Raw genomic sequence first — 26,485 nt, forward strand, 5'->3', positions numbered from 1 at the left:
ATTGATAGTTTAATAAGGATTGCATTAAATTTTTAGATTGTCTCTGGAAGTACGGACATTTAAAAAATATTAATTCTTCCAATTCATGAGCATGGATATCTTCCCATTTGTTTGTGTCCTCTTTAATTTCTTTCATCAATGTTAACAGTCTTCAATTTCTTTCATCAGTGTTTCATAATTTTCAGAGTACATGTCTTACACCTCCTTGGTTAAGTTTATTCCTAGGCATTTTATTCTTTTTTGTGCAATTATAAATGGAGTTGTTTTCTTAATTTCTCTTTCAGCTACTTCATTATCAGTGTATAGATATGCTGATTTCTGGGTATTAATTTCATATCCTTAAACTTTATTGAGCTTATTTATTACTTCTAATAGTTTTTTGGTCTTCTATGTACAGTATCATGTCATCTGCAAATAATGACAGTTTAATTTCTTCCTCACTGATATGGATGCATCTTAGTTCTTTTCCTTGCTTGACTGCTGTGGCTAGGATGTCTAGCACTATGCTGTAGTAACAGAAAAGGAGAAAGAAAGGACATCCTTATCTTGTTCCTGATCTAGAGGAAAAGCTCTCCGTTTTTCACCGTTGAGTATGATATCAACTGTGGGTTTTTTTTTTTCATAGATGGCCTTTATTATGTTGAGGTATGTTCCCTCTAAACCTGCTTTGTAGAAAGTTTCTTAATATGAAGGAATTTTAAATTTTGTTAAATGCTTTCTCTGCATGTACTGAGATAATCATATGATTTTTATCCTTCATTTTGTTGATGTGGTGTATCATGTTGATTGATTTGCAAATAATAGACCATCCTTGCATCCCCAGAATAAATCCCATTTGGTAGCAGTGAATGATCCTTTTAATGTGTTGTTGAATGTAGTCTGCTAGTATTTTACTGAGGATTTTTGCAACTACGCTCATCCAGGATTTTGACCTGTAACTAAATTTCATTTTTCTTCCTTTCTTCCTTCCTTCCTTTTTCTTTCTTTCTTTTTTTCTTTTCTCTTTTCTTTCTTTCTTTCTTTCTCTTCCTTCCTTCCTCTTTTTCTTTCTTTCTCTCTCTCTCTCTTCCCTTCCTCCCTCCCTCCCTTCTTTCCTTCCTTCCTTCCTCCCTCCCTACCTTCCTACCTTCCTTCCTTCTTCCTTCCTTCCTTCCTTCCTTCCTTCCTTCCTTCCTTCCTTCGTGTGTATTTGTCTGGTTTGGTATCATGGTAATATTGGCCTTGTGGAATGAATTTGGAAGACTTCCTTCCTCTCCTATTTTTTGGAAAAGTTTGGGAAGAATAAGTATTAACTCTTTTAAGTGCTGGGTAGTAGCCACCTGTGAATCCATCTGGTCCTAGACTTTAATTTTTTGGTATTTTTTAACTGATATTTGGTAATATTTGGTATTTTTACTGATTCAATTTTGTTACTAGTAATTCATCTGTTAAGATTTTCTATTTCTTCCTGATTCAGGTTGGAAGATTGTATGTTACTAAGAATTCACCAATTTCTTCTAGGATGTCCAATTTTGGGGCATAATTTTTCATATTATTCTCATAATCTTTTATATTTCTGGAGTCATTACTTCTCTGGTTTTATTTATTTGGGTCATTCCTCTTTTTCTCTTGATGAATCTGGCTAAGGGCTCATCAATTTTGTTTCTTTTCAAAGAACCAGCTCCTGCTTTCATTGATCTGTTCTACTATTTTTTGTTTTTGTTTTAGTCTCTATAATATTTATTTCTGCTCTAAACTTTATTTTTTCCTTCTTTCTACCCACCTTGGGAATTGTTTGTTCTTTTTCTAATTATTTTAGGTTTAAGGTTAATTTATTTGAACTTTTTCTTGTTTCTTGAGGTAGACCTCTATCACTATATATTTCACTCTCAGAACTGCTTGTCTTAAAGGTTTGGGACAATTATGTTTTCATTTTCTTGTGTCTCCATGTGATTTTTGATTTCACCTTTGCTTTCTTGTTGATCCATTGGTTGTTTTGTATTATACTGTTTAGTCTCCATGTGTTTTTGGGTTTTTTTCCAGTTTTTTTCTTGTGACTCATTTCTAGTTTTATAGTGTTGTAGTCAGGAAAGATGCATGGTATGATTTCAACCTTCTTAAATTTACTAAGGCTTTCTTTCTGGCCTAACATGCAAGCTATTCCCAAGAACATTCCATGTACACTTGAAAAGAATGTATATTCTGATGTTTGGATGAAATATTTTGTATATATCTGTTATACACATCTGGTGTAATGTGTCATTCAAAGACACCGTTTCCTTATTGATTTTCTCCCTGGATGATCTATCCATTGATTTAAATGGGGTGTTTAAGTCCCATACTATTATTGTATTACCATCAGTTTCTCTCTTTATGTCCATTAATATTTGCTTTATGTATTTAGGCGCTCCAATATTGGGTGTGTAGATATTTAGAGCTTTTATATTCTCTTACTGGCTTGATCCCTTTATCATTATGTAATGCCTTTCTTTGTCTCTTATTATACTCTTTGTTTTAAAGTCTATTTTGTCTGATAAAAATGTTGCTACCCTGGCCTGTTTTTCACTTCCATGTGTATGGTAAATGTTTTTCCAGCCCTTCATTTTCAGTCTGTATGTGTCTTTAGATCTGAGATGAGTCTCTTATAGGCAGCATATAGATAGGTTGTTTATTTAATCCATTCTGTCACCGTATGTCTTTTGATTGGAGCCTTTAGGAAAAGGCTAATATTCTTAATATCTAATGAACCTAGAAAAGGAGGGTTAAAGATGAAAAACCAGACAAAAAATGGGGGAAAGGCATGAAAAGATATTCACACTCAAAGAAAATAAAAATGGCTCTCAAACATATGAAAATGTTTAAGCTCACATACGATTAGGAAAACACAAATTAAAATAACACTGAGATACCATTTCTCACCTATTAGAGTAGAAAAATTTTAAAACATGACAATATATCTTGTTGGTGAGGATATGAGGAAACAAGCACTATAAGACTTTGCTGGTGAGAATGCAAACTCGTTTAATCTTTCTGGAGGAAAATTTGGCAATACTCAACAAAACTATATATCCACTTACCTTTTGACTCAGCCATCCTAATTCTGAGAATCTACCTTGAAGATATTCCATCAATAATATGAAAAAATATATATCATAAGTTTATTCATTAACACCTTATTTGTAGTGGCAAAGTATTGGGAAAAAAACCCTACATACCCCATTCATAAGAGAGCAGTTAAATAAACAAAAGTGCATTCATACAGTGGAATACTATGTAGCTATTAAAAAAACATGAGGAAGATCTCTATAAAACCAGCTGGAGTGATTCTAGTACATACTATTATGTGGGAAAAAAAACAAAATAAAATGAGTCTCTATAAGTATGTTAACTTTCATGCAAGAAAGAAGAAGATATAAGAAAATACATACAAAAGAAATATAAGAAGGATAAACCATAAACTAAAGAGACTAGTTACTTATAAGGGTTGGATGGGAAAGGTGTAGAAAGAAGAGGGGAACAGGATCAGTGTAGCAGGAAGGAGGAAGTGATATTTTCTGAGAATATACATATTTCTTATAGCTTGAACTCTCAGAACCATAACAATGTTTCACAAAACTTCACATAGCCCCTTTTCCCTGAATAAAGAAACAAACAAAAACCAGGATGGAGAACGAAAAATTGAATCCAACACTAACAAATCAATCTTCATATATTCCAAGTGAATACCAACTATACTGTAAGGGGAGGGAAAGAAAAGAACTAACCTATATATATAACTTTGGAAAACAGTATTTTGATTGGTAATAGTAATAACAAGAATAATAGTAATAACAAACAGAACTGTACATAAATGCTGTAATATATTTAGTAAATGTGTTTCTCAAAGGGATCTGGGTTAACAATTCTGAAACTTCTTTATGTGTATACTAGAATTACAAAAATATGTAAATAAATAATGAAAGTATTGGATTTAAACACATAAAATAAATATTCATGGCTTCATACTGATATAAACAACTGAATAGATAAGTGGCAGAAAAGAGACAGTTCTCTTACAGTAGAATTCCAATTAGTAAATGTAGCATCAAAATGTGAAACAGAAAATCACCATTAGACAAACACCAGAGTAATAAATATCACAAATTCCTCTGATGACTACTAATATCAGTGACTGAAAGTTTAAGGAGAAACAGGATTTACAGTGTCACAAACTATATTTTCTATATATTTAATGACACAAAGTGAAACTAGTAACTTAACCATGCAGAAAACCACAGACACTACATTAATCAAACGACAAAGTTTAATATCACCAGTAATAAGATATACTGACATCAAGAACTTCATAGGTTGTACTGAAAAGGGCATAACATCATTTCTGCAGCATTCTTTAAAAAATTGATTACATTCATTCCCGTCATGAGAAAACATTAGACAAATTCAAAGTGAGGGACGTTCTACAAAGTAACTGATCAATAATCTTCAAAAGTATCAAGACTATGAAAGACAAAGAAAGACTGAGAAACTGTTACAGACTATAGTAGATTAAGGGAAAAATAACAATTAGATGCAATGTTGGATCCTGAAACATAAGAAAAGAGACTGGTGGAAAAACTGGTGAAATGGGAATAAAGTCTGTAATTTAATTAGTAGTTTTATGCCATTGTTAATTTACTGATTCTGATCACTGTACTAATGTTACATTAGGGGAAGCAAGGTGAGAGATATATAGGCAATCTGTGTACTATTTTTGCATCTTTTATGCAAGTCTAAAATTAGTTCAAAATAAAAGTTATAAAAAAGGAGACCCATATATGCTTAAGCTACTACTAGTCAGATATTTGCAGCCAAAGGTAATCCTAATCAATGAACTTAGCTTATAAATGGTTAAAAAAATTACTTTGTTTTTCCTACATAGGTGAGGGGTTTCTCCTGTGACATGAGAAAAAAGAATGTGAAAACTCACCTAAAATTGCAGAGAGGTTTGAAAACTGTGGTACCTTCTCTATTGCTACTGCTTTACTGGTATCCAGAAGAGTGGAATTTTTGCATTGCATGTGTTCTTCCAACTTGGGACATTCCCAGTCTAAAACAGCAGGAAGAAATGGCACACAACTTTGAACAGCACACAAGTAGTACATTACCTCCCCCAGCCCCAACTTAGGTCCCCATACCAGCTTAGGTCCCCATACCAAGCCGTGGTAAATAAGGATTTTGAGTAAGACAGATAAAAAAGACAAGGCTTGATGGCATCAGGATAATAAATAATCTTTGGCCTATTTCAGTGTTCTAACCTACTTTCTTTCATAGATTTTTGCCCAATAAAGATTATTGACCTAAGGGACAGACAGCACACACAGGAGGTTCCTCTTAATATTTTATGTATAAATTATACCTAGGTCCCATTAAATATCATATCACCAAATAACACACTAGTATCACTTGATGTCGGTTTTAAGCTTTCCATTGACTTCCCACTATGGAAGAATGAGGTTATTCTCTCTTACATCCCTCATCTCTTCTCCCTCTGGGACTCCTGTGGAGTATAAATTGCTCTGTTTGATTGTGTTCCATGAGTCTCTTAAGCTTTCCTTACACACCATATTTTTTGTTAGTGACCAACAGTCATCTAGAATATACGAGGTCCCATCAGCACTCTGAGACAGATGAGAAAGAAGCCATTCCCTTAGGGAGCACCCTGAAACAGTCAAGACAGTAGCCAAACTTTTGGTAAGCTCCCAGAAAATTTACAACATTTCACACACCGTTCAGTTCTTTTCTGCCTTCCCCAGGGGGAAGCTGGGACCTGGGGGTTTCCTGCCAATTGTGTGGCAATGTGCTATGGGTAGGGATTATGGTGAGACAGTGTCTTGAATTTTCCTACTGGCTTTGAGGTGGCTGATCTCATACATGCCTGGGGTGTGAGAGTCCCTTGACTAGTTTCCAGATTTCTCACAAAAGGAATAAGTCTATGTATCACTGCTGAATTAGTGCGTCCATGGGGGAGGGAGGGACCAGGGCTTCTTATTCCAACATTTTGCTGATGTCACTTCCATATTTTCCTTTGTTTTGATCTCTATGTTTTATGTTAGAAGCTTTCCTCAGAGGTCTGGTAATCCTGGCTCTCTACTCATATTTAAGAGAGGGCTCTTAAAGGCTAACAGGAATTTCTGTGGCCTAGTTGGGGTTTGTCACAGAGTTAGCTTCATTTAGGGTGTTCTTGTCAGTTTCACGAAAGGGCTACTGAGGTCAGTATCATTAGATATTTTCTTTAGGGTTGCTCAGATTTGTTAGGAAAGAATCTTCCATTCTCCTGCCTGAAAGGTTCAAGTCTGGGTACTAGTATTCTGGAAGCTGAACACAGGAAGGGAATGTGGGTTGGGATGGGAACAGGCATTAGGGGAGAAGGTACCACAATTCAGAATGTACACTTCATTTAATTTCCCCTCTTCTTCATTCAGTAGTTTCTGAAACAGCTGGCTTTTTCTATATAATAAATAACCCCAAAATCTCATTGACACAAAATGAAAGCATTTATTTCTTATTCCCATGTCTACTGGTTGGCTCAGGCGGGTCTGATTCAGATTACAGATCTGCTGATCAGCTGGGGCAGCTCTCTGCAATCTGCAGGTTGCCTGGGACTGTTCCGTTCCATGCCTCTCATTCTGGGGTCCCCACAGGAGAAGCAGAAGCTAATTAGGATATATTCTTCTTACAATGTTAAAAGCATAAGAGGACAAGCCCAACCAATTAAGCATATTTCAAAGATCTGCTTATGTTTCATTCACTGATATCCTATTGCCCAAAGCAAGTCACATTTCCGTTGCTTTTCCAGAGCCAAAGAGGGAGAAAGTACACTCCACACACTACGAGGATATGGCAAGGGTGTGGATATATAATATTACTACAAGGGAATGAGTAATTGGGAACAACATTTCAAAATATCATAGATCCTTGCTATTAACAGTGCCTAGTATACTCCAGTCCAGAGTTCCTCTGTTTCAAAACGTCCCAAAGAATAAAGCTCCAGGTTCCATTTGAGTAAGAAAGTAGTCACCACATCTTTCACATTTCAGACATACCTTTTTACAAGCATTGGTACAGCCAGATTATGAGCTTCTCTGGGATACTCTAGATAAAACTGGCTTGTTTCTGGAGCATTCCCCTAGTATCTTCATCCTTTTCTTATCTGGTAGATTTAATGCATAGTCCTATGTGATCAAGCATGCAATACAGTAGTAGGCAAGGGAAGGAGGTTTTGGTGAGGAAGACAAGCACACCTTCTCAAAAGGAACATTAATCATTGGAGGATTTGTGGACAAAGGAACAATTTCTATATGGGTCAGCTTAAGGTTGAGATTATTTTCTCACCTAAATAATCTGATCCTCTGAAGAGTTCAGGTGATGGGAAATTACTTAAACTCTCTTCAAAACTCTTGCATTCTGTGTAAGAGTCTGTGAATGAATAGCTCAGGAGAGAACTAGAAATACCATGCTGCAAACTTAGTCCTATAGAACAAACAAACAAAAAGGGAAAATGTTTCAATAGTAAACAGACTCAAAATCCTAAGAATTCACATTTGTAGAAACATACATGCAGTTGTATACAAAGAATGTAAAATTACTTATACAAACAACTGAAAAGGCATACTACTGTACACCACTTTAACTTCAACCTTAGGAAATAATTCTGTTTTTGATGTAGAGAAAGCATTATCATCTTTTTCCATTGCTTTACCAAGTTTCATAATTTATTTCTTCCCCTCCTTTGGTTCAGTTATGATTTTTGACCCCCAAATGCAAGTTTTACATATAAGTAACCCATAGTTGTAAACTAACTAGCTGAGAAGAAAAAGTAATTCTAGTTATTCCATTTAAAAATCAATGAGCTTAAACATAGACAAATAAATCAAAGGAATTCAACAGAAAGCCCAGAAATGACTCACAGTTCTATGAGCAACTGATGTTTTACCAAGATGCAAAGGCAATTCAGTAGAGTAAGGACACTGGTTTAAACAAATCTTGAAGCAACTGCGTATCTTTATGCAAAAGCAAAATAAAACAAAAAACTTGCATTCATACCTTCCATAATATAAAAAATTAACTCTCAATGGGTCATTGACATAACTGTAAATCCTAAAATACAAAGGGTCTAGAAAAAAAAAAAAGGAGAAAATCTTCATGACACTGAGATAGGCAAAGATTTCCTATAATACTAAGATTAACAATAATGATAGCAATGATTAGACTTCATCAAATTTAAAAACTTCTCTTTGAAAGAGACTGTTAAGATGAAAAGACAAGCCACAGATTAAGAGAAAACATTTGCAAATGGATTGGAAACCAGAATATAAATAACTCTGAAAACTCAATAATAAGAAAACAAACCTTTCAATAAGGGGCAAAATATTTGAACAGAGAATCTCCCAGACTAAGAGGTCTTAAAGTCATCCCTGTGAGAGTGAACTAAAATGAAGAACTTTCATATAAATGATAGGGATAGAAATTAGTACCAAAACTTAAGAAACAGGTTTAGTAAGAAAAGGGAAAACGTAGTCTTTGCTAGTCAGCACTTATTAAACACTTCCAACTGAAAAAAAATAGATGTTAACACTAAATAAAAACTGGCAGGTGGGGGGAAAGTGATAAAAGGGGGACATGACTCCGATAAACTTATTTTTCCTGCCGGGGCGCTGACTTACAGCCCATTTCTCCTCATCCATTACCTACATGAGACAGCTAACTCTTTGTCCTTCCTACTATGACCTCACCACATCTTTCCCTTCCCCTCCAACACCATTCTTAAAGTTGACAATTATTTCCTATCTGGCCCCCTCTTCCAACCACCACTCAGCACTTAAATTGATTGACCCAATCTAACCTCCTCTTCGCCACATCAGATGTCAGAGGTAGGTTATCCCTCTGAGAATCTTTTGCTTCTCCTCCTCCAAGTGCCCTACAGTGTCTTGTCCCTGTCCTCACTACTTTTTAGTCTTCTCACTCTGTCTTCATCCTTCCCCCCACACGTTGTTACATCTCTCCTGCCCTCCAGCTTTCAAAATTCCATGAACACCACACACAGTATAGCCACCCCTTCCACCAAACCCCAGTACTCAAGCCACACTCAGAAATTAGAAAAACCCCACACTCACCATCTGGGTAGTTGGGTAGAGAAAAGAATAACTAATACTCATGATTATAGCAGTGGAAGGATGTTTCTGGAGTCACAAGTTAGAAATGTAAATGCATTTAAAGTTATATTTATATCAAATTATACTATATATATATATATTTTATAAAGTCAAATTGTTCTATAAGGCTTGTAACAAAAACAGCCATCTCTTGTCTCATACCAACCCACGATTCCCTAATCTCCAGAGACAACTACTTTCAACTTTAGTAGTTGATCCTTCTAACAACCCCTTCATATTTCTAAATTAAAATGTATTCAACAATTCTATTATTATGACTGCTTAAATATATTTATACCCAAGCCATGTACTATGAGCTATAGTCAGACCCTATTGCTACATGTTGTTGTTTTTTTTCAGTTATTGAGTACTCAATTTTAAAAGTAGTTTTCTAAGTACCTATCACTATTCTATCTTAAATACTTGCAAAAGTATAAATCTCTTCTCAATACTTTAAAAATTCCAGGTTATCTATTAGTTCCTTTCTCTTTTTTTCTTTTCTTTCTATTCTTATACTCTTACTCTTTCTCCTCCTTCCTTCCTTCCTTTTTTTTTTTTAAGAAGTATTGCTATTGGAGATCTCAATACACTTGCTCAAATTCAGACTTCTTGTCCTCTAGACACACTGCACAGGTATCTTCTAAGAACTCCCTTTGTACCATTATCCTAAGAAATTCTTTTGCATATTGTCTGTATTAGAGCCTCCAATTCCTGGATACCTTTATTTCTTCTTTATTGATTTATTCTCTAGTTTTGTTGGAGTATCTCCTTTATTTCATGAGACAAGATGGATGGAAGACCTGTCTAAAAATTCGTTTATGCTATCTTCACTCTTGAGGATTGTTTGGCTGGGTACAGAATTCTAGACTAGTGTATTAAAATGACTGATTCCATTTTCTGATGTTTGACAAATTTAAACCTCACTGCTGTCTCTTCCCCTTCTGCCCCACATCTGGGCAAGCTGATAAGAAAGTCCTGATGTTCCATCTTTTGGCAATGGCTACAAGTTAAAACCATGTCTGGAAAACCCCAACCCGGCCCCACTTAACACCCCTCCCACCATTTCGTCTCCCTGTTCTCTCAAGCCGTTTTCAGTCCTATTTGGAAGATGCACTTCTCTCTAGAAAGTCTCATATGAGTGACAAGCCTTTCCCTATCCTCTTGGTTATATGGATGGCATCATCAGTCTTGAAATCTGAACCAAATTTTGGCTGGGGATCCATTCTATCTCTGTGAAATCAGTACGCTTCAGAATTTTAAATGCATTTCCCCACCATGTTCTAGCTTCTGGAGTTGCTCTTGAGAAACTCAATGCCATTCATATTCTTCATTGCTTATTTGCAATCAACAATTGTTTTCCTGGAAAACTGAAGGATTTCTCTCTTTATCCTGAGGATCTTTAAGTTATATCGTGTTGTGCCTTAGTATGGGTCTTTTTTCATTTGTTATGATGGGCAGCTGGTGGGCTCTTTTGTTATATACACTCATGACCATTTTTAATTCTAGGAAAATTTCTAGCTTTAGGCGTTTAATAATTTCCTTTCTGTTTACTCTATAATGTCTGTAAGTACTATTTTTCAGATTTTAGAATGTCTGAACTCATCTTCTCATTACTTTTCTTTTTAAAATAGCACCTTTATTACAATACAATTCAAAATCCATAAATCTCCACCTTTTAAAGTATACAATTTAGTGATTTTTAGTATACTCACAGAATTGTGTCACCACTGCCACTATTTTTATCTTTTATCTTCTAATATTTGTTCAACTTTTGGAATATTTCCTTAAATTCATCATCCAATCCTTCACAGAATATTTTATTTCTGACTTTGTATTTTTATTTTTTAAAAATACTTTTTGTTCTCTAAATGCTCCTTTTCATAGTAGCCTATCCTTTTATCATGGATACATATTTTCATTATCTTCAGGATTATTATTATTTCATTATCCTGAGGATAATGAAAACATGGCTTTTAAAATTTTTCTTTTCTTTGGACTGTCTGTGTCCTTCAAGCTTCTTTTCATTTGGTATCATTTATTTTAAATACTTTCATTAAATGCGTTGTAATTATTGAATGTTCAAGAATGAGGCACTAAAACATTAATTGGAAACTGTAGATTCATGAGTGGCATTTAGGAAGTAGTGGGCTTCACAGAAGGGTATTTAAGATAGGGACCAGTCATTACTGCCATAATATAGGTCTCCTTCTGGGCAGAGAAGATTTCAAAAGCAGAATTCTCCAGTCACCTAGTTGGGGAGTATTTTCCTGAGTGGGGTGAAGTGGGATAAGGGGCCTGAAAGTTATACCAATAAGTATACAAACTTTATTTAATTCCCTTCCCTCCTCCTTGCACCCCTACTATTTTTCAATATAGCATCCCTGAGTCCAGATCCTCTGCTTCAATGTATCTGCACTGTCAAAGTAGGAAAAAGAGTAGCTGCCTGACCACAGTGTTGCGAAAGGGATCGAAGCATTTAACCACTACTTTTTTTTTTTTTAAGATTTTATTTATTTATTTGACAGAGAGACAGCCAGTGAGAGAGGGAACACAAGCAGGGGGAGTGGGAGAGGAAGAAGAAGGCTCCCAGCAGAGGAGCCTGATGTGGGGCTCGATCTCAGAACGCCGGGATCACGCCCTGAGCCGAAGGCAGACGCTTAACGACTGCACTACCCAGGCGCCCCTAACCAATACTTTTAAAGACAAAAATCCTATTTTCAACACTACCTGTACACAGTTCTTCAGGAATATGTGATGCCTCTAACTCCTGAAACTATAGCCTGAATCAGTTTGCTTCTTCGTTTGTCCTTACTCTAGGCATCTAGCTCTCAGTTATTTTTTCCTTTTGTCTCAGGAAAGGGAGAAGCAAATGTCTATGTTGAATCTTTCATACTAAAATAAAGTCCTGAATTAATTTTCATCATGCTGCAAAATTACTATATTCCAAGATAGAATTAAAATGGTTACTTATACATTAGATAGAATTCTGTAGGCTGTTCAAAACCTAACCATTTACATTTTATTATGGGAAAAAGTATTTCAGGTTTCAAATATCAATCAACAAATGACATCTTAGAATACAACCAGTTTGCAAATTAGAGACAGTCTATTCTCTATTTCCTTCTATCTTTTACACATCAACTTGATAAATCTAGTAACCAAGGACATATATTGTGTATTTAAACTACAATTTAAGAAAATAATAATTATGGTAAAATAGTTTATTTTCTCTAAACAGAATATAAAACTCATTCAACAAGCATTTGAAATTATATTATGTCTCAAACATGGGATAGGAACATAAAAGGTAGGGCTTATTCTCAATGGCTTTAGAGCCAAGAGTAACAAAAGCAATAATACTGTTGTTTTGAGCCCTACCAGAAGTATACAAAGAGTACCACAGAATTCTCAGGAAAGAATAACTCATGTAGGAAGAGAGAAGAGGGGTCTAGAGAGTTCCCAGTAAAGACAGCACCTGATTTTTTTCTTCTTAAAGAACAAGTTAAACAGGTAAAGAGGGGAGAAGGAAGGAAATGCATTTGTTGAACACCTCCCATGTTCTTTTGTACTATATTCTAGGAAATATTCCTCTATTCTATTTTCTAGCCAGCTAATTTGATTTTGAGCTGAATTCATTTCAATATTCAGATCATTTACTGAGTTTTTAAATCTGACAATATCTTTAGTTTCTACGGAATATAATTATTGTTAAAACAGACTGTTATATTATGGATCCAATGGGCTCTTGTCTTTATTTTTTTTTAAATATTTTATTTATTTATTTGAGAGAAAGAGGGTGAGAGAGCATGAGCAGGGGGACAGGCAGAGGGAAAAGCAGACTCCCCACAAAGCAGGGAGCCCAAGGCGGGGCTCAATCCCAGGATGCTGAGATCATGGCCTGAGCCAAAGGCAGAGGCTTAACCAACTGAACCACCCAGGCACTGGGGCCTCTTGTCTTTTAAGATATATCTAAAGTTTTTTGTTATTTTTCAGGTGTTAGTTATTCTGTTTGCTCAGTTTGTTGCCTCTCTTCCATGCCACTGGTTTTATTCAAAGGTTTGGCTGCTCCTGGTTGTCTGTTCATATCTTTACTTGAGAATCTTTGCTTGTACAGCAGTGCATATAAAGTCTGCAAAAGCAGCTTACTTCTGGAGACTTTTATAAGAGTGTTGAGACACTCTGAGAACCTGTGTTCTGCATGGTGATATCCTCCTTATTTTCTGGGTATTGTAGGTTACATGGAGCACTGTCCTAATTGTCTGGCTAGTGTACACACTACAAGGCTCCATTATCAGAAATCCCACTTCAGGGGCGCCTGGGTTGCTCAGTTGGTTAAGTGTCTGCCTTCAGCTCAGGTCATGATCCCAGAGTCCTGTGACAGAGTCCTATAAAAGGCTCCCTGCTCAGCAGAGTCTGCTTCCGACGCTCTTCCTGCTCCTTCTTTCTCACATGCGCACACTCACTCCCTCTCTCAAATAAATAAAAAATCTTAAAAAAAAAAAATCCTATTTCAGAGAGCCATACTACATCTTTATCCTGGGGTTAGCAAGCATAAGCATAATCTAGCTCTTTCACATTTTACTCCCTCTGCTATCCCTGTGGCAATCTGGAGTTGCTTCAGACTCTCTTCTGCTTCTCACTCCAGCCCCAAAATTGACACTTAAGAGCCAAACCCTTAGTTCACTTTGCTTAGGAGTAGTTCCCAGGGTTTATCCTAGCAGCCAGCACCATAACTGTCAATGTTTCCAATGTAGAAAGGGATAGGGAGAAGAACCAGGTCAGATAGTGACAGAATGTAGTGTTTAATCCATCACCTTGGCAATTCCTTCAGGGTCCTTTCTATTACAATTTTTTTTTTTTTGCATTTATTGACCAACTGTTTCAAATGTCTCTAGAGCTATTCTTACCTCAGCAGTGGTTTTTCTCTGCTCTTCAAATATTCAGCAATCTGATATCATCTGCTTTTAAGAATTCCTCAGTATTTCTGGTGTGCTGATGTCACCCTTTCTTATTTTTAAAAATAACTTCGATTACACCAATATGTAGACGGCTCATAAATTTCTATCAACAGCCCTGCATATCCAGCTGCCTATTTGGCATTCTACTTAATCATCTTAAAAGTACCCATAACTTAATATATTAAAAACATAATTTATGATCTTTCCCTCAAACAAGATTTTTTTCCCGTAAATGGCACCACCTTATATCCAGTTACGCAAGCCAGAAACAGATGTCATCTTTGATACCTCCATCTCCTTCATTCTTCTTTTGCCAAACTCTTTTAGTTTCATTTCTTAAAATACTCATGAGCTATGCCCATTTCTTTCCATTTCCAGTGTAATCCTTTAGTACAAAGTGCCACCATTTCCCCCCTAAACTACTATAATAACCTCCCACCTGGTCTATTTGCATCCATTCATGCTTATTTCTATGCCACGGCCAAGGTGATCATATATTTTCCTAAGTAAGACTTCAGTGGCTTCTTGCTGCTCCAAACAGAAACACCAAAATCTTTGACATGGCCTACAAGGCTATGCAAGGCCTCTGTTTAACCTTGCCTTATTATTGCCATTTGCCCCTCCTCTCTGTACTACAGCCACACTGACTTTCTTTCAGTTCACTGAACTCATGAAGCTCAGTGACATATTAGGGTCTTTGCACATGCTATTCCCTCTGCTTGACGGCTCTTAACCCATCTCCTTGCATAGTTAATTTCTCCTTTTCTTCCTATCTCAATTCAATTGCTATTCCTTCATGGAAGCCTTCCCTAAACTCTCCAATTAAACTCAATTAGTTATACTCAAGTCAATCTCTTTGGTAGTATTTATCTCAATTTTAATTTACTGGTGTGTGCTTTAAGGCTTTGAGGATGAGGTCCATTGTACAGGCAGAAGGATTCACCTTGGACTAGGAGAAAGACACCTCTTCCACTGAGATGGGAAGATGAGGCAAAAATACAAATGGATCCTTACGTCTGCAAGAAACAAAGCTGAGGGAGTACACATCTGACAGTCTTACCTGATACTAGCTCACTATGGGATGAACTACTGTCAATCTGGAGGTCATCAGTCACTGACTCCTAAGGGAAATAAGAATTAAAGATATAGCATAAATTATGAGTCTGAATATTTTCATATTGTATCATATATTATATACATTATATTGATTTGGTTATTTTGAAAATGAAAAACATCAACTTTGTGTATCAGTTTCATATCTAATAGATTCTTTCAGCCTACTGATCACAGACGTAATCTGATATTTAATATTAAATCCCAAAGTAAATACTAAAATACAATAACATGGACATATCTACAGAGTCCGCAATATACTAGTCAACTAAGTACTGTGGGATAAACCAGCAACCAGAAGTTAAAGGTGGGGGCGCCTGGGTGGCTCCGTGGTTAAGCGTCTGCCTTTGGCTCAGGGCGTGATCCTGGCGTTATGGGATCGAGCCCCGCATCAGGCTTCTCCGCTGGGAGCCTGCTTCTTCCTCTCCCACTCCCCCTGCTTGTGTTCCCTGTCTCACTGGCTGTCTCTCTCTGTCAAATAAATAAATAAAATCTTAAAAAAAAAAAAAAGTTAAAGGTGAATATTTTTCTGATCCCCTAGGTAGGAAGAGATTTTCTTTCTCTAAATATGAAAGCAAAATAAATCAAGACTGAAAAGTCTAAAACACCAGAAATATGATTAAAGGCAAACAAAAAATATATAAATATTTGTTATACGTGTGTGTAAAAGTATAACTATCTTCAACATATAATGAACAAGCATTTCACAAAAAAGAAACACAATTGGCCAAAAAAATGAGGAAAAATAGCATTCAGAGAAATGCAATATCAAATAACATGCTACTTTTCATCTATCAAATATATGTATTTTTTTCTTTAAAAATTGAAATTCAATTAGCCAGCATATAGTACATCATTAGTTTCAGATGTAGCATTCAATAAAATATATGTATTTTTTTAAGTATCAGGTAAAATGGTGCCAAGTGGCCAACATGAATCAAACTTTAAACATGATCCAACCCTTGACTACTGCAAAGTTATTTGTCTTAGGATAACAATTTTAAGGTACACAAAAAACTTCCGTGGTACAATGTCCACTGATACCTAAAATGGCTAAGTCTGGGAAACAATCTCAATCCTCCAACCACAGGAAAATAGTTATATAAATTACAGTATATCTATCTATAAGACAAAGCAATATTTAGACACTAAAAATCGTATTTTTGAAGACCATTTAATGTTAGAGAAATATACAATAACAATTTCTAAATTGAAAAAAAGGCACAGAAAAAAGGAATGTAAAGAAATACATAAAAATCAGAAGAAACTTTTTAAACACTTTTTTTTTTTTGCATTATCTGAAACATCTACAAGGAACACTTAACACTGTTAAAATCTAGGGTAAAGCCTTTAAAAAAAATGCCTTTTGTTGAAACTGCCCACTCCCAAAACACATTTTTAGAGAGATATGTAATCTAAAGCTCTGGAACATGACTATTTAATGCTAATGGTAGATAAGTCACAAGCAATTTTAAAATCTGAGTTTCTCCAAATTACTGCTATGTATCTTTAAAATATTGTCCAGAATCCCCATATTAAATACAGTAGATCAAGAAGTTATATAATATTCTAATGGTAATGAACACTGTTTCTAGTTGTTAATGGAAATTCAAATGAATGAAAATGGCTTTAAAATGGTTTAAGTGCTACTAAATGTAAGGGGGTTACTAAGAAAAACTTACATATACCTGTTTCATAGAAAATTAGTGAGTAATGGGCATTTCTCAAATTTTTGTCAAGGGAAATTAAAAACAAAGAAAAATATGGCTATGAATCCACCAGAATTAGTAATTCAAGGCCCTGTCTAAGGAGAAAACACGAATGTTTACAAAAACGCTAGGAAGCTATGTAGTCTCTATTGAACAAAATCATTAATTATGTTTTAATCTGGAGGCACATCAGTTACCGTGGTCTCTGCTTTAAGTATATTCAAGGTCGGTAAGAGAAATATACATACACTCAATGGAACAATCTTCTCATCTGGGAGCTCTTCATTAGTGCTATTTTCTTGCAGGCTTTTCTGTCCTGTAACTCTTAACTGAGTGCTAAAAAACAAACAACGCAATTAATTTGCATAGTGTGGGCTTGGCTCTCCACATCTCCGTTAACAGTTTGCACTATTCAGAATCTTAAATGCTATTTGGGCACGTCATTAGGAAAAAGTAAAGACTCTAATGGGTTAATTGTACCCATACTTGCTAATGTAACAAATGTTTTCCTGAAGGTTGTTTCCTGAGGAAACAAGCTACTGTCTATCTTGCTTTTAGGGAAGTTGGCAAAACTGCTCTTAAAAATTTTTTTTTAAATAAATATTTTCAGGGGCACCAGGATGGCTCAGTCAGTTGAGCTCCCACTACAGATTTCGGCTGAGGTCATGATCTTCTGAGTTCTGAGATCAAGCCCCTGGGGCTCTGCGCTCCCCAGGGAGTCGGCTTGGGAGTCTCGCTCTCTCTCCCTCTCTCTACTCTCTTCTCCCTCTCTCTCCTCTCTTCTCCCTCTCTCTCAAATAAATATATCTTTTAAATAAATAAATGAATCTAAAGTCAAATTTCTCGGTCTATGTTTCGATAGGAGCCAAATCATAAAGAGTATTACACCTATTTTCTTGCTTGACTCTTAGAACGAGAGGCAGGAAATGAGGACTGAAGTTTTGAGGAGTCAGAAGGCATAGGCTTGGCCCTAGTGGCTACGTACCTCCGTGGCCTAGAGCCGCTAACTCCTTGCCCACTCCACTCTGCTTTCTCTGAGATCTTCTGCAAACGCTGCGTTTTTCCTTTCAAGCCTAAGAGAGGACGCATATTTCAGGGCAAAGCTCTGGAGGCTGGCTTGCTGCCCTCGGGTGTCCCTGGGCCGAGGCCTAGTCACCCCCGCCTTTTCGCTCGCCCACCCTGGGCCCTGCTCCATAGGCTTGCCAGCTGGGGCTTACAGTGTGCAGAGTGCCTCCTGTCTGGACCTGGGGGAGCCTCCACCTTCACGGTGGGGCCTAGGTCCGGCGTCGGGGTGACGTTGAGCCTCTGGCCCGCCCGCTTCTTGCGGGTATAGACCCGTAGTGACCACATTGCCACCCCACCCCCAAGGCCTCGGGGACCTCTTGGCCCTCCACAGCCTGTCTCTTCGCCTTCCTGAGGAAACAAGCTACTGTCTGAGTGCGCCACCGTCTTTAAGTAGCTGCCTGTGGAGCAGTAAGACAGGAGCTGCACGAAGAAACGGAAAAAGTCCACACTGCCAACGCCTGACTGGCTGAAGCGTCCGGCTCCGCTCCCGCCCTTTTTTTTTTTTTTTTTTTTTTTTAATCTCCACCAAGCCGCGCGATGGCTTCTGGGAAGCGGAGTGACGAGGAGGCTCCGCCCCCTGGAGACGGCCCCGCCTCTCTGGAGGCGTGGCGTCCGGGTATTAGGCAGTGGGCCCGCTTGCTTCCCTCACAGGTGGCGCAGGTTCGCCGGTTTCTCGTCTGGAGGGAAACTAATGGGGAAAAGCCTTTTTGTTGTTCAGGAGGTTGCTCCTTTGCTTTTCATTTCTTCCTTAGTGTGATGGGCCCTTCACATGCATGCTACTGATGGCTCAGCCCCTCTCCTTATAACATTGCATTAAAGCCTTGATAATGGAGTTTGGGGGTCCGAACATAGGGAATCTTGCAGGGGTTGGGAGAAGGGGACGGGGGGCCGCGGGGAGTCACCTAACTCAGTGTGGGAAGATCAGACAGGAACGGAAGTACATTAAACCAGCAGAGAATATCCTCCTGAGCAATGAACTTCAGCCCCGGGGCCACCAATATACTTGGGGGCCATGGTATTTGAGAGTTTAAATGAGCATTCGAAGATCTTGGTTCCAGGATATTTCTTTGTAAGGATAATGGAATCCCTCAGCCCCTGCCCAGGAGCTATCTCTTGGACATCTGGGCAGCCTTACGGTTAAGGTAGAGAATTTCTTACCTCCTACTGTCTTGGGGCTCCACTCGTTTGCTCTGCATCGTTACAGGAACGTAGGAATGACCACGCTCTCTCCATACACCGTGGTTGAACCATCTGGCTGCATCTGATAAACATACTGTGCACATAATAACCATCTTCCTATATTTAAAAATGACATTTCACAACATTAAAAAATGCATTTGTGGAGATAAAATTACAAAAACCCAAAGACTTTTTTTTTGTGATTTTCCAATATTGTATGTGTGACTATAGCACACATACCACCACAATATTTTCATAATGAAATCGCTCTGAATTTTTTAAAATTTAATATAGGCTCATAGAAAACCATGACAGTTGATTCAGTATATAATTAATCATTAAAACTTAGCTTTGTAAAGAACAGAAGGTGGGTATTCTTACTTATTAGATACAGTGCTTTGAGTCCCTGAATCAATACTTACTGAGCACCGTCGTCTGTGTTAGACATTGTGGTAGGTCCTGGGGATACAGAGGTGTGTTAGAAATGGTCCTTCAGTCTAGGATCTCATAGTGTTGTTGCAGTACAAAGCAAGTATCATATTTCAACCTCCTTTCTTTAGTTATATCCATAATAGGCTGACAGGCAGTCTCTAGTTTACAAGTCAGTTCTCCAGGCTCTCCTCTCTCCCTTTGTGGGCTGTTGTGAAAAAAACTTGGAGTTCTTAAATGACCTGTGGGAGGTCTGGGTCCTTCCATGCCCCACACCTAAAAATGGAAGAAACAATGAAAAACAAAAGCAGCTTAAAGCAAAAGCTGATCTGTGATTTGCTGGCCCTATAGAGGTCGGTCTCACTCTACCGGTCTGCATTTACTGAAACGCCATCAAGCAAAGATTTATGGGAGTTAACACATTTCAAAACTGGAAATAAACTTTGGAATGATTTCTTGAGCCAAAAGAAGTCCTTGGAGATAGTCTAGTTGTTTCCTCATTTTGCAGCTGAGGAAACTACATCCTAGGGAAGCTCATTATGACGGATGATTGGCATAGGCAGCATGAGTCTGCTGGCATTTGGCTAGTGTGTTTGTCATGACCCTGTTCCTCCTAACACATGGTTGGGTAGGGGGGAGGGGCAGCAAGGAAAGGAGTTTGAAGCCCTGAGTAGGAAAGGGATGAAAGAGACTACAGACAGATTTGGTCTGTTTAAAGCTTCACCCAGAACCAGCTTATAAAATGGAAGGAGATGGGTCCCGTACAAAAGGATGAAGTAGGGCAGACACAGCTCAATTCAATTATGTCTCCCCCCATTCTATCCCCAAATGTACAAATGCCAGTGCAAGCATTCATCCATGAGTTAAATTGATAATTCCATATCTAGACTCAGAATTCTGCCATCACTGATTCAGTGCAGTCATGTGATGGGCTTGACTAGGTTTGGAGCAGTTATGGAGTTGCAAACTTCCATGGGAAAACATATTCCAAATTTTGAAGAGATTTTGGAAGAATGTTTTTTTTTTTTTTAAACAGCCTGTTTGTGGCTTTAGGATTCCCTGGAGCTCAGAGGAAATCTTTCTGTATGCTTTCTTATTGAGTGACCGACCCACTGAGCAGTTTTGTTTGTGGTACTATCCATGGGTTTCAAGGTGCAACTGAAAACCAGTTTATTTTTATTTTTCCTTACTTGACAAGAATGAAAAAAACCAAAGTGATAGATGAAATATATCTTCAGGTATTGCAACCTTAATGCATACAAACATTATGCATGAATGTATGAAAAAGAACCAAGGGGATTTTTCATTAAATGGATATTTCTTTTATTTTTATTTTTTTATTTTAAAAGATTTTATTTATTTATTTGAGAGAAAAAGACAAAGATAGCAAGAGAGAGCAACAGGCAGGGAGGAGAGGGAGAAACTGATTCCCCACTGAGCAGGGAGCCTGACATGAGGCGTGATACCAGAACCCTGGGATCATGACCTGAGCCAAAGGCAGATGCTTAACCGACTGAGCCACCCAGGTGCCCCCAAACGGGTATTTCTTAAGCATCCACTATGGACCAGACCTTCTGCACTGGGGCTACAACCTTAAGCAACTCATGGTGTGAGTGGGAGTGGGGCAGAGGGAATTTTCTAAGATAAAAGGATAGTTGAGCTGTTTTAAGAGCTGCATGGTGGAAAGTAGCGGGGCGGGGCGGGGGGGTCGGTACTATATGTGCCACATGGAGGCACAGAAAAGCATGATGCTTTTAGGACACTACATAAACTAGTTGGTATGACTGGAGCCAAGGCTCCATGGGGGAAGGGCAAGAGAAGAGATGCTAGGCCCTGTGTGCTGAACCAGGGAGTCTGAACTTTATCCTGGAAACTATGGGAAGTCATCAAAGGAATATTAATCAGGAGAGTGGCATGACCAGATTTTCAATTTAGAAAGATCACACTGACTGAAAGCGGATGGTGAAATTTAAGGAAGCTGGGGTGGAAACAGGAAGACTAATTAACAAAGAACGGTAGTATTCCAGACAAGAGATGAGAATGGCTCCAACTATCCTAACAGCTGTGAGAATGGAGGGGTGGACAATAGCAAATCTATAGAGGAGGCAGAATCTGTGTAACTGAGGCATGGCAGAATGCACCATTTTAAGAACATGTAACTACTAATTAGCTTGTATATGGGTAAAAGACATTATAGAAGTGTTGTTTAGGGGGAATCACCATGGAAAAATTGAATACAATTATTTGTTCTTTTAAAAGTATAAAAAATGACTTAAATTCAGGACATATTTGGTAATAAAAATAAATGTGCAAAGCAACGGAAAGAGTCCCTACCTAGGTGGGGACAGTAAATCTCCGGAGTTTGAGGATTCTTAAAGAGAATGCAGAGTACGTTGACTGGTGTGATAAAGCTTGATAGAATGTTTCTGATTATCAAACACCGGTAATATACCAACATCAGGGCATTATGCTATATAAATATGTAAAGTAATTATAAGCAACTTTGAGAAATGAAAAATCTTTATTTTTTACAAAAGTTTTCATAAATGCATTTTATATTTGATAGGCATGCTATTATAACAAAACAACTAAAAATATAATTACAGTTAAGATACTTTTATGCATATTTAAAAGGTAATTTTTAATCTCCTCAATTTTTAAAAATTGAAAGTAGAATAAGCAGTTCTTCAAAAAATATCCATTTCCCCCTGGCCCATGCAATTGTTGCAATGACTTAACAAGGAAAATTAATCAGTCAAATGAATGTCTAAAAGCCACTGTCACCTCAACAAAACCTTTTCATTTTGGGACAAGTTTTAGAGATGCTTATATTCCAGGTATTTATCTATTGCCTCTGGGTTATGACCATTCATTGTTCTAAGTCAAGTGTTCCTCATTTAGGGCTTTGTCCTCGCATGAATGCTAATCCCATTCTTAACTGCAGTTAATTGTAGAATCACAGAAAGGACTGTGCGCATACTTGAGAAAAAATTCAGACTATCAGGATTGTTTTCCTTTTCATGTTTATGCTTCCTTAAAATAAAAACAGGCAAGAAAACATAGCAACTTAATTCAACATATAATTTATCAATTTTATATATGATTATTCATTTTTTCCTGAGATATGAAGCAAGTTTGTAAGTAGTCTGTTTTCATGCAAAAAACACATTTCTCCATTGTTTACATTCATTTCATAGTATTTTGTATTCTAAATAACTATATCACCTTTGTGCTTTATACATTTGGAAAATAGAGAATAATTTATTTTCTTTACTGCAGAAAAAAATAAAAGATGATCAGTTTGTTGATGGGTAATAAAACCAAATTAAGCGCTACCTTCAAGTTGCTGAAACATTACCTGACTATAAAAATTGCAATGGAAAGTCCTATTTTTTCTCATGCTTGTAGTTTTACTTAAATTTAGAATGAAAGTTTGACTTGCACATATGAGGGAGACATGGTATGTTTATTCCTCGGACTTATGAGTTTGTGGGTTCCTAAATATGGAACTAGGCCTCTTAGACACACCTCAGCTTCTCTGTCTCACCTGGAGGAGAATCACAACACGATATAAAGATGTCTTTTACGGCAAAAGGAAAAAAAAATTGGTGTATATCCTATTTTAAAATATACAGGATTAGTTTGCAAAATGTGAAAATTACTAATTTATATTACTAACTACATTACTAATTTACATTTGAATGAAAACCGGATAAAAGGCCAAACATTTAGGAACATGTTTTCTGTAATTGATCTCTGTTACAGCTCTAGATTTTACATCCTATCAGATGTCCACTATAAATGTGAATGTCTTAAGTACATAGGCTTTTTCCATATTTGTTAAAGAGAAATACAAAATTTTTCCCCCAAAATGAAGTTGGGAAATTTGAAGCAAGAGGGATTTTTTCATTAACACATATTGTTTTATTTCTCCTTTATTAAAAAATTCAGCGGACTTAAACAGAGGAATAGATAAATGTACCTGCAGTGTATTTAGCGCCACCTGTTTACTTTTCTCAGCACGTCTGCTGTAACCTATTTATTGGCCCAAGTGTGATGATTTCCACACAGATCAGGAAGGCCAGAAGACACATGAAGATCTTTAAAGTGAGAAAAAGAAGAAATACTTAAGCTGTCCATAATCAATCATCTCTAACTACAGTGAGGTATAAATAGAATCAATATAAGTTTTAAATTATTTGCTCACGTTACATTGTCCAAAATCCTTTTGGAAACAGAAGACAACTGTGAAATTTTGATTGAGTGGAAAGACAATGGGAAGCATCTTCATTTTCTTCAGGTGTGAAGCTACTTGCCCTATTTAAAATAGTGTGAATATCTAATTCAGGTAACGATTTTCTCTTTTAATTAGTCAAATATATTAAATGTAAAAAAATTAATGCTATATAGATGTGGCCTTGGGACATTTTTAGAATTTGTTTTTTCAGAATTGCCTTTAAAAGTTAATATGCACAGAACTAGCACATATACTAAAAGTGAGATTTATAAGTGTAAGTAGAGGGTCTGCAGAAAGAATATACCAAAGGAATATGTAAAAATTGGATAATGCATCAAATGAAGGTGTGATCCACTTTTGCCAAGACTGAACTATAAGTGTGTAATCACTAATACAGATTCATCCAGTAGGCCTGTGTGATAACGCATTTTTTTTTTTTTAGCCAACAGCATTTATTTACAGCTTGGATTTGCTCCAGCAGAGAGCAACTTCTGCACTGCGAACACTACCCCCCATGTCTGCTTGCAGAGTCCTGTCTCTACCGAAGAAAACACTTGCCTAGGGACAATTCATTCTGCAGATGCACAGTCTATAGTTTGGAACCTAACTGATGTCCATGCTGGGCTTTAATTATATGAATGGTCGGCACTCAGGTGCAAGAAGTATCTAAACACATAATGCAAGAAAGGAGGTTTCCATGGTTAAGCTTAGAAGCTGTAAAGATTTTATGGATGGAATTACGCCCTAAGAGATATTTATCTATGATGGACTTAAAAAGTTTTCTAGGGGTATTTTGAAGTGGTTCTTCAAAATTAAGTTGTTGAAAACCTATTTTCTTTGGAAATAACAACCCCACCTCCTCTTGTTCAGGATTACAGCCATATTGGGTTTCCCAGGCCTGGCATGGACATACTGAGAACGGAAGGCCTGAAAAACCCAGCAAGGAACACAGGTACATTAATTGTTGCCTATCCTGAGAAATAATTCTGGGTTTCTTTTCCCAAGTCTTCCCCAAAGTTCCATTCATTGTACAGTCAACAGACATCTTTTAGAATTCATGTGTAAGAAGTCCATGGATATACACATATTACTCATGAAGTCGTTGTACATTTTTTTCTAGATGGTTCCTGAATATTTTAATGAGTTTAGTAAATGAGAAAATGTTTTGAAAGATTTTTGTAAAATGTTATATAAATATAACATTTGTTTCAAGAATATTTGAATTTGCATTTTTCATGAATAAAAAGTAAAAATGAGAGGGAAAACTTGTTCACATCAGTAAGAACTGTCATGTATAAAGACTCTGAAGTTATGTAGAATGTGCATTATGTCTTATTTCAGCATGATTCTGTATACATAGTTTTAATTTTTTAGGTCTGATTTAACTGTGATTTTGACAATCAGTTATTGAATGAGGTAGTCCACATTGCCTAGATATTTGCTGCATCTGGTTACTATTCCACAAATAATTAAGTACAGTATATCAGTTATGTTTTTCCTTTATGTTTAATAGGAGTTCTGTGAACATTGAGAATATATTACTTTTAGTGGTACACAGTCCTTGAGAAAAGTCTTGATTTTTACATTGCCATCTGTGATATTTTTAGCAGCTTGTTACAATATCTTTTTAATAAAAATAAAGTATACTCGGTGATGATAGAGAAAATATTGTTAAAGACCTCTTGGGACAGGAAAAGGCTCAATCATAAGGTCACGTGCTTATTCATTTTCGGCTGCATCATTCTGATTCATTACTTTCAAGAGTAACTATGGTATTGCTACACAGTCCATTATACTGAGAAGAACTTTCCTTGAACTTCACATGGAGATTGAGTAAAGCTCTTCTATTTGTTTTTTGAAGTACTCTCTCAGCTCAGGTCTCTTAGCCTTTAGTGTTGGTGTCAGCAAGCCATTCTGAACTGAGAACATGTCAGAGTGGATGTGAATGGCTTTAACCTAAAAACCAAATGCAGAATACGTCTTTATCAGGAATATAACATAGCATTTATAGCACACATGATAAAAGTAAACAGGCATATAAGAATAGATATATTGATACAGAAACACTATGCTCATTTAAAAGTCAAAATTATGTTAATAAACATTTCAGCCTATTTAACATGTCTGCAAGACACCTTTTTCCCTTCCTATTTCTTCATTTAGCCAGTCAACAGAAATTAACTGGCTGTTTATTCTGTGCCAGGTGCTGAGGACGCAGAGAAGAATCACGAGTGCCCTTGCCCACAGGGGATGCCCACCGGCATCTAGCAGAGCAGACACAGAGCAATTATCAGGCAGTGTGGTACCCACAGAGTGACAGGTGCCGAATGCAGTTATGGCAGGGGGAGAAGGACGAGCAGTGGGGGAAGCCTTCCCAAATTACGTGAGTGTTAAAGAATGAGTAAGAATTAACCAGCAAAGGAGGAGAGGTGGGTGGTGGAGGGCATTCTAGGCAGAGAAAACCCCAAGAACAAAGCTATGGGAGTGAGGAAATCCAAGTGGTTTCTGGTCGTAGTTACATGAAGTATAAGGGATAGAGCTGAAGTGGTCGATGTGACAGTTGATAGAGGAGCTCCAACTTTAGGCTGGAGTCAGTAGCAAGGCCCTAAAAGTTCTTATACAGGG

At 37.0% G+C, this 26,485-nt stretch overlaps 2 protein-coding genes across 6 annotated transcripts in view; both read right to left on the reverse strand.

Moving 5' to 3' along the window:
* Window positions 1-18,486, reverse strand: part of MEIKIN (meiotic kinetochore factor) — a 62,540-nt gene extending 44,054 nt beyond the window's left edge. Inside the window, exons 1-6 of the mRNA XM_034655732.1 lie at window positions 18,168-18,486; window positions 17,936-18,023; window positions 17,199-17,286; window positions 15,189-15,249; window positions 7,351-7,488; window positions 4,946-5,065 (exon numbers count right to left, since the gene is read on the reverse strand). Of these exons, the coding sequence (XP_034511623.1) occupies window positions 4,946-5,065; window positions 7,351-7,488; window positions 15,189-15,249; window positions 17,199-17,286; window positions 17,936-18,023; window positions 18,168-18,300 (628 nt within the window). The 5' untranslated portion in view covers window positions 18,301-18,486. The remainder of the gene's footprint in view (window positions 1-4,945; window positions 5,066-7,350; window positions 7,489-15,188; window positions 15,250-17,198; window positions 17,287-17,935; window positions 18,024-18,167) is intronic.
* A 6,861-nt stretch (window positions 18,487-25,347) lies between these two features.
* Window positions 25,348-26,485, reverse strand: part of ACSL6 (acyl-CoA synthetase long chain family member 6) — a 61,867-nt gene continuing 60,729 nt past the window's right edge. For all 5 annotated transcript variants that reach the window (XM_019798955.2, XM_034655981.1, XM_019798953.2 and 2 more), the window contains exon 21: window positions 25,348-25,816. In XM_019798955.2, coding sequence (XP_019654514.1) covers window positions 25,679-25,816 — 138 coding nt within the window. In that variant the 3' untranslated portion in view covers window positions 25,348-25,678. The remainder of the gene's footprint in view (window positions 25,817-26,485) is intronic.

Source organism: Ailuropoda melanoleuca, chromosome 3 (assembly GCF_002007445.2).
Source record: "Ailuropoda melanoleuca isolate Jingjing chromosome 3, ASM200744v2, whole genome shotgun sequence".
Taxonomy (NCBI): Eukaryota; Metazoa; Chordata; class Mammalia; order Carnivora; family Ursidae; genus Ailuropoda; species Ailuropoda melanoleuca.